General features: G+C 50.5%; 1 protein-coding gene across 1 annotated transcript in view; it reads left to right on the plus strand.

Moving 5' to 3' along the window:
* Positions 1-7318, plus strand: part of IGFN1 (immunoglobulin-like and fibronectin type III domain containing 1) — a 35473-nt gene that overhangs the window by 336 nt on the left and 27819 nt on the right. The window contains exons 2-7 of the mRNA XM_011931837.1: positions 558-677; positions 2569-2708; positions 3948-4047; positions 6079-6123; positions 6354-6399; positions 6978-7152. Of these exons, the coding sequence (XP_011787227.1) occupies positions 558-677; positions 2569-2708; positions 3948-4047; positions 6079-6123; positions 6354-6399; positions 6978-7152 (626 nt within the window). The remainder of the gene's footprint in view (positions 1-557; positions 678-2568; positions 2709-3947; positions 4048-6078; positions 6124-6353; positions 6400-6977; positions 7153-7318) is intronic.

Genomic DNA, 7318 nt, shown 5'->3' on the forward strand with positions numbered 1-7318 from the left:
GCCTGGCTAATTTTTGTATTTTTAGTAGAGATGGGGTTTCACCATGTTGGCCAGGCTGGTCTCAAACACCTGATCTCAGGCAATCTGCCCGCCTTGGCCTCCCAAAGTGCTGGGATTACAGGCATGAGCCATTGTGCTGGACCATTTTCTCGTTTTTGTTTTTGTTTTTTTTAAGAGTCTTGGCTTTGGATTTCAATTTGTTTTCCTGAATAAGGGGTGCAGAGCCCCCACATGAGCTCCTGCTTCCTGAAAAGGAGCCCTTTCCCACTCTCTCTTCCAAGCTTTTCTCCAGTGACACACTCAGGGTCTTCCCAGGGTGCCCCACCCACTTCCTAGAGGCTCCATTCACATTACCTGAGGGGTGCCACCAGATTCCCGCTAGAGAATTAAAAAGCACTGTGCACAGGTGGGAGGTAGAACAAAAATCCTGCCCCAACAGTAGGAGCGAGAAGGGGCTTCTCGCTCCTTGGGTGAGTGGATGGATGCCCATTCTGTTGAAGGGTCACCCAATAGGGAGAAGGCAGAAGGCCCATCTCCCTCTCTCCTGCATTCTCCAGGAAAGTTCCGGAAGTCCCATATCCCTGGGGTGAGCATCTGGCAGCTGGTGGAGGAGATCCCTGAAGGCTGCAGCACGCCGGACTTTGAGCAGAAGCCCGTCACCTTGGCTCTGCCAGAGGGTGAGAGCCCAGAGGGGAGCTGTGGAGGGGAAGCAAGATTCCTGCTCTCCTACCTCCCAGGGGAGAGGGCTAGGGCACACACCTTCCTGGACACCCAGGCCCTACATTCATCACCAGGCCATAGCCTGTCTCCCTCCTATCCTTAAGGGGGTACGTGCTTATCTGGAACCCTAGAAGTGACAAGAGGCCTGGGGAAAAGAGTAGATAAAGAGAATGACGAGACAACACGCTACTCCAGTATGAGAAATATCTGGGGGGCAAGGATGGAAAAATGCTAAATTGGGGAGCAGGGAGAGGTTGTGGTGTTTTCTGGTCCCTCTCTCCTCTCCTCAAAGCCACTGCTGCAGATAGGCACTGTTAATACAGTTAATGTGATTCCTCCCAATCCTCGCTTCCAGGCAGCAGCACCCGCAGTGGCTCACAGGCTGGGCTCAGGAAGGCCCTTCTAGAAGGCCACATAAGAAAGTGCCCAGAAAAGTGGTGGGAACAAAGGCTTATTGGGGAAAAAGTGGGAATTGGTGTTCTTTCCCCAACACACATCCCTGCAATAAATTTTAGTTCATAGCATCCTCGTAATAAGAAAAAGAATGGTATTTTATATTTCTTTTTTCTATTATTATTATTATTATTATTATTTGAGATGGAATTTGCTCTTGTTGCCCAGGCTGGAGTGCAATAGCTCGATCTCAGCTCACTGCAACCTCCGCCTCCTGGGTTTAAGTGATTCTCCTGCCTTGGCCTCCCAAGTAGCTGGGATTACACCATGCCTGGCTAATTTTTTGGTATTTTTAGTAGAGACAGGGTTTCTCCATGTTGGTCAGGCAGGTCGCAAACTCCCGACCTCAGGTGATCCGCCTGCCTTGGCCTCCCAAAGTGCTGGGATTACAGGCGTGAGCCACCACACCTGGCCAAAGAATGGTATTTTATTTTTCTAAATCTGGAACAAAGTAATAAGAAATTGGGACGGGCCCTTGGGCCTTTGGTCTATATTGCTCTCTACTAAGATGTTCCTGGTGGGAGGCTGAGGGATTCTTTGAGGGCAGGCAGTTCCCAGGCCTCCATACCAGGAATGGAGCTTGGGGTCTTTTCTGAGGTTGGAACCTATGTCTCAGCACCAGCTCCTTTGGGCACCAAATAGCCATTCCTTCCCATGGTTGTGATTCCTCCTCCCTCTAGAGAGTAGGAAGGGGAAGGGAACCCACAAAAAATCTCTCTTTTTTTTGAGATGGTGTCTCACTCTGTCACCTAGGCTGGAGTGCAGTGGCATGATCTCCGCTCACTACAACCTCTGTTTCCAGGGTTCAAGCAATTTTCCTGCCTCAGCCTCCCAAGTAGATGGGATTACAGGCATGCACCACCATGCCTGGCTGATTTTTGTATTTTTAGTAGAGATGGGGTTTCACCATGTTGGCCAGACTTCTCTCGAACTCCTGACTTCAGGCGATTCGCCCACGTTGGCCTCCCAAAGTGCTGGGATTACAGGCGTAAGCCCCTGCACCCGGCCGGAACTCACAAAAATCTCATTCCCTTCCCAGTCTTGGCAAAGCTTTCAGACTCCTTGCTTACCCACTCTCAAGAAAAGCCTCTCTCCCCTAAAGCCCTGCTGGCCTCCCCTTTCACCAGGGCCAGTCCACCTATCTCTTTCCCTCAAGCAGCCCAAGCTTCCACAGTACAGAAAGAGGAAGGACTGCCCTCTGGGTGCCTGGAATCTGCTGCTTTCCACCTGCGTGTTCTGACTCCTGAATCAAGGGGACCAAGGCCTGGCACCCTTTTTGGAAGGGGCTGTTGAAATACCTAGATGAGGAAGATGATGTAAATTAGAATTTAAATAAAGTATACAGTCACTTTCTCCCAACTTGTCAGTCTTCCTGCTCGTCTCTTCCTGCTGCAGGGAAAAATGCTATCTTTCGGGCTGTGGTCTGTGGGGAGCCCAGGCCCGAGGTGCACTGGCAGAACTCCAAAGGTGACCTCAGTGACTCCAGCAAGTACAAGATCTCCTCCAGCCCTGGCAGCAAGGAGCACGTGCTGCAGGTAATAACCATAACTCTTCCCCCGACCAGAGTCTGTTCATCTTTTCCCATCCCCTTGAAGATCTCTTTGGCAGCCTCCAGTCCCTAGAGGAGTAAGACATACTCCTTGTTGAAGTTGAATCCATTCAACTCCAACTCGTGACTCAAAGTTGACTGAGCCAAGAATGGATCTGGCAGGCTCGCAGATACCTCTGCTGATAACTGGGGAGGTGGTGTAGATTGGAGCTTAAGAGCTCAAGCTCTGAAGTCAGACTGCTGGGGTTACAATCCCAGGCCCACCACTTTGGCTTTGGAAAGTCACTTTACTCTTTCTATCTCTGTCTCCTCATTTGTAAAAATGGGGTAATAACAGGACGTGCTTTAAGGAGTTGTTATGAGTTGTTGTTGTTGTTGAGACAGATCTTGCTCTGTTGCGCAGGCTGGAGTGCAATGGCATGATCTCGGCTCACTGCAACCTCCACCTCCCAGGTTCAAGCGATTCTCCTGCTTCGGCCTCCCAAGTAGCTGGGATTACAGGCATGCGCCTTCACGCCCAGCTGATTTTTGTATTTTTAGTAGAGATGGGGTTTCACCATGTTGGCAAGGCTAGTCTTGAACTCCTGACCAACGGTGATCTGTCTGCCTTGGCCTCCCAAAGTGCTGGGATTACAGAATGAGCCACTGTGCCAGGCCAGGAGCTGCTATGAGGATGAAAGTTTTATGTAAAGTGTCTAGCTAGTGCCTGGCCTATAGTGAGTACTCAATCAATCTTGGCTAATCTGAGCAATACTATAAATACTAAGCATGGGATACCTACTATGTGCCAGGCCCTACTATGTCCCAGGGGCTAAACATTTGACATAGATTATATTTAATTCTAATTATTCACCACTTTTTTGAGGAATTATATTCCCATCTTACAAATGAAGAAACTGAAGTTGAGAGAAGTTAGATAACTTGCCCAAGGTCCCACAGCCAGTAATACAGGACAGACACTTTTCAGGCCCAGATCCATCTGACCCCAAAATCACACTCTTTCTACTATGCTACATTGCCTCTGATGGCAAAGAATTGGTACTTCCACCCTCTGTCCCGAACCAGGTTTTTGTTTTGGGATCTGTCTTTCCTGATAAAGACTGTGGGCTCCATAAGGACTAGGGCCATGTCTTAATCACTTTATACCCCCAACACATAGCTGTGTCTAGTAAATGGAGGAAGGGGACATGGTAGCCCTGCTCCTCTGCCCTTGGCCTTTCTGCAGATCAGCAAGCTGACAGGTGAGGACACGGATCTGTACCGCTGCACAGCAGTAAATATGTATGGAGAGGCCACGTGCTCAGCGAGACTCACCGTCATTGAAGGTGGGCTTTTCCCCGAGCTTGTCTCATCAGTGCACAGGGCAGAGAGCCCACAGAGGAATCAGAGGCCCCGTGGCTAGTGAGGGAGGGGAGCAGAGGGGAGGGAGGCCCACTGAGGCTGCCACCACTGCTGCAGCCACACCTTGTGCTGGGCCCCCGGCTTCATCCACATGCACACTGAAGTCTGCATGTGTTTAAAAAGGCACACCTTGGCAGATGCTCTGAAGGATATTCTCTTGGCCCAGTAAATGAGCCGGACCTGAAAGCTGGCTTCTAGTCCCAGAGCTTCTGCTAACTCATTGAATGGGCTTTATTTTCCTCTCTGGGTGTCAGTTTCTCCACCGTGAAAAGGATATTTGGATATTTTGGACAGGCCTATGCCAGAGGTAACAAACAGGTCACGCAAAGGCCAAATTCTCCCTCAGACGTGTATTTGGGCATGCATGGTGTTTGAAATTTTAAAAATTGTCAACCTGTAGTAATTAAAAGGTAGGTATCTCTTGAGGAAGCAAGTCTAGTCTCGCCATTGATTATGCTTACAATTGATCTGCCTACAAGTAACAGAAAATCCTACTAAGAGTAGCCTAAGAAATAAAGATATTTCATTTCTTCACATGAGAAGTTTTGCGAGTGGTGTCCAGGGCTCACACCACAGCTCAGGGCTGCCATCAGACAGCTGATTCTTTTGGTCCCACTGCTCTGCCATCCTTAGCAGATTGGCTTATCACCTCATGGCCATAAGAGGGCTATGGCAGATCCAAACCTAATCTATATTCAAGGTAGGAAGGTGAAAGAGGTGGCCCAGGTCCATCTGCCTCTCTTATTTTTATTTTTATATTTTTGAGATGGAGTCTCGCTCCATCACACAGGCTGGAGTGCAGTGGCGCAATCTTGGCTCACTGCAACCTCTTTCTCCCAGGTTCAAGCCACTCTTCAGCCTCAGCCCCCGAGTAGCTGGGATTACAGGTGTGCGCCACCACGCCTGGCTAATTTTTGTGGTTTTAGCTGAAACAGGGTTTCACCATATTGGCCAGGCTGTTCTCAAACTCCTGACCTCGGGTGACCCACCCGCCTCAGCCTGCCAAAGTGCTGGGATTATAGGCGTGAGCCACTGCACCCGGCCTTTTATATTTTATTTTTTGAGACCTGTTGCCCAGGCTGGAGTGCAGTGGTGTGATTATGGCTCACTGCAGCCTTGACCTCCCAGGCCCAAGTGATCCTCCAACCTCAGTCTCCCAAGTAGCTGGGACTACATGCATAGGTCATCACACCCAGCTAATTTTTTGATTTTTTTTTTCTTTTTTTTTTGTAGAGATGGGATCTCCCTATGTTGCCCAGGCTGGTCTGGAACTCTTGGGCTCAAGCTGTCCTCCCACTTTGGCCTCCCAAAGTGCTGGGATTATAGGCATGAAACACCACGACCAGCCCATCCACTCTTTTTATAGAGGAAGCAAAGGCTTTCTCAGAAATTCCTGGAGCTCACTGGTCAGGACAGTGTCACATGAGCACTGCTAGTTGCAAGGGAAGCTGGGAAGGCGAGTGTTTAGCTTTATCAGCCTCTCTAGTGGAAGCAGATGATGAGGATTACAAATGGCTGCAGGATTAGCCAAACAGCAGTGTCTGACCTATTTGGCAATATTGGGCTTATACCCTGATATGGCAGCTCCCAGGTGGAGGGAAAGAGCAGCTGCCCCTTTAGATACTCTTGAGTTTGTTGTGGTTGCCAATGTCTGCTTCATGCATTTCTGTCGCCTCCCTGGCCCCTGTGGACACATGACTGGGCCTCCCCTGCATGAGATGATGCTTAGGTTGGTCCCCTTGGTCATGGGTAAGGCTCTGGGGTAAAAAAGCTTATGATGGACAGACCCTCCATCCTGCTCCATCGATCTTGCTGGGATCATCCATGCCTTAGAGGACAGTGGGGATAGCAGGGCTCTGGGACTCCATCAGTTTCTCAGGAAGACCGTCAACGTGTCTTACTTCTCTCCCTGCTTGTCCACATCGACTACTTCCTCTCCTCCCTGGATGATCCAGTTGGCTTTCGGAAGAATCGGAAGAGGCACAAGGAACCACAGGAAGGTAGGTAGATTTGTCAGAAATCTCCTCGGGGCCTGTAGGGGATAGACTACTCCTTTCCTGATGTTCCCTGCCTGGTTGAGCCACACCATGCACACCTTGTGGGTCACCACCAGTCTTCAGAAGAGCCCCTTCCAAAGGCTTGGTTGTCAGCATGGGCACACAGAAAAGCCCTGCATCAACCCTCAGGCATCCCACCTGGGACTGAGGCCTCATTCCTGCTCTTTTTCCAGACCTCAGGAAGGAGCTGATGGACTTCCGGAAGTTGCTGAAAAAGAGGTGGGTTTGGGCCTGTCCATGAAGGATTTTGGAGGCTCCCACAGTATTCACTCCCTGCTATTTCCGTAAGTAAGCCGGGCTTGGGCCGCACCTCCACCCAACACAGCAGGGAGCTAGACTGCCTGTAGCAGATGGGAGGATGGGAAGGGGACTGAACTGGGAATTCTGGATCTAGCTCTGCCATTTCAAAGCTCTATATCCTTGAGTTAATCATCTCTCTTCTGATTTCCTCATTTGCAAAATGTGGTGGTCCACTGGAACAATGATGTAACTTTTTTTTTTTTTAAAGCAACAGAACAATGCAACACCCACTTTCCCCAGACATCTTACTCAGAAATCTACAATACAGGTTGTTAGGAGCGTTTCTCCTGAAAGTTGTGGGGTGAGACTGAGGCTCGCCCCACCCATCTCTGAATCCTTCTGGCCCCAACAGTGGTCAGTCCCAGAGATTCCAGGCTCTGTATTTCCTCGAGTGCAGATAGAGCAGCTTCCTAGAACTACTTGGGGCACCAGAGCCAGGTGGCCAACAAAGGAGCAGGGGTTCCTCTGGCCTCTGACGGGCTGGCTTTGCTCCCCAGGGCCCCACCAGCCCCTGAGAAAAAGATAGACCTTGAGCAGGTATGGCAGCTGCTGATGACGGCAGACAGGAAGGACTACGAGCAGATCTGCCTGAAGTACGGCATTGTCGACTACCGTGGCATGCTGCGCAGGCTACAGGAGATGAAGAAGGAGCAGGAGGACAAGATGGCACAGGTGCCTCACCCCATGGCCACCCCTCACTCCATGCCCACCCCACACACCTGAACCACAGGTGCCTCACCCCATGGCCACCCCTCACTCCATGCCCACCCCACACACCTGAACCACAGGTGCCTCACCTCATGCCCACCCCTCACTCCATGCCCACCCCACACACCTG

This window comes from Colobus angolensis, unplaced genomic scaffold, assembly GCF_000951035.1.
Source record: "Colobus angolensis palliatus isolate OR3802 unplaced genomic scaffold, Cang.pa_1.0 Scaffold91, whole genome shotgun sequence".
Classification (NCBI taxonomy): domain Eukaryota; kingdom Metazoa; phylum Chordata; class Mammalia; order Primates; family Cercopithecidae; genus Colobus; species Colobus angolensis.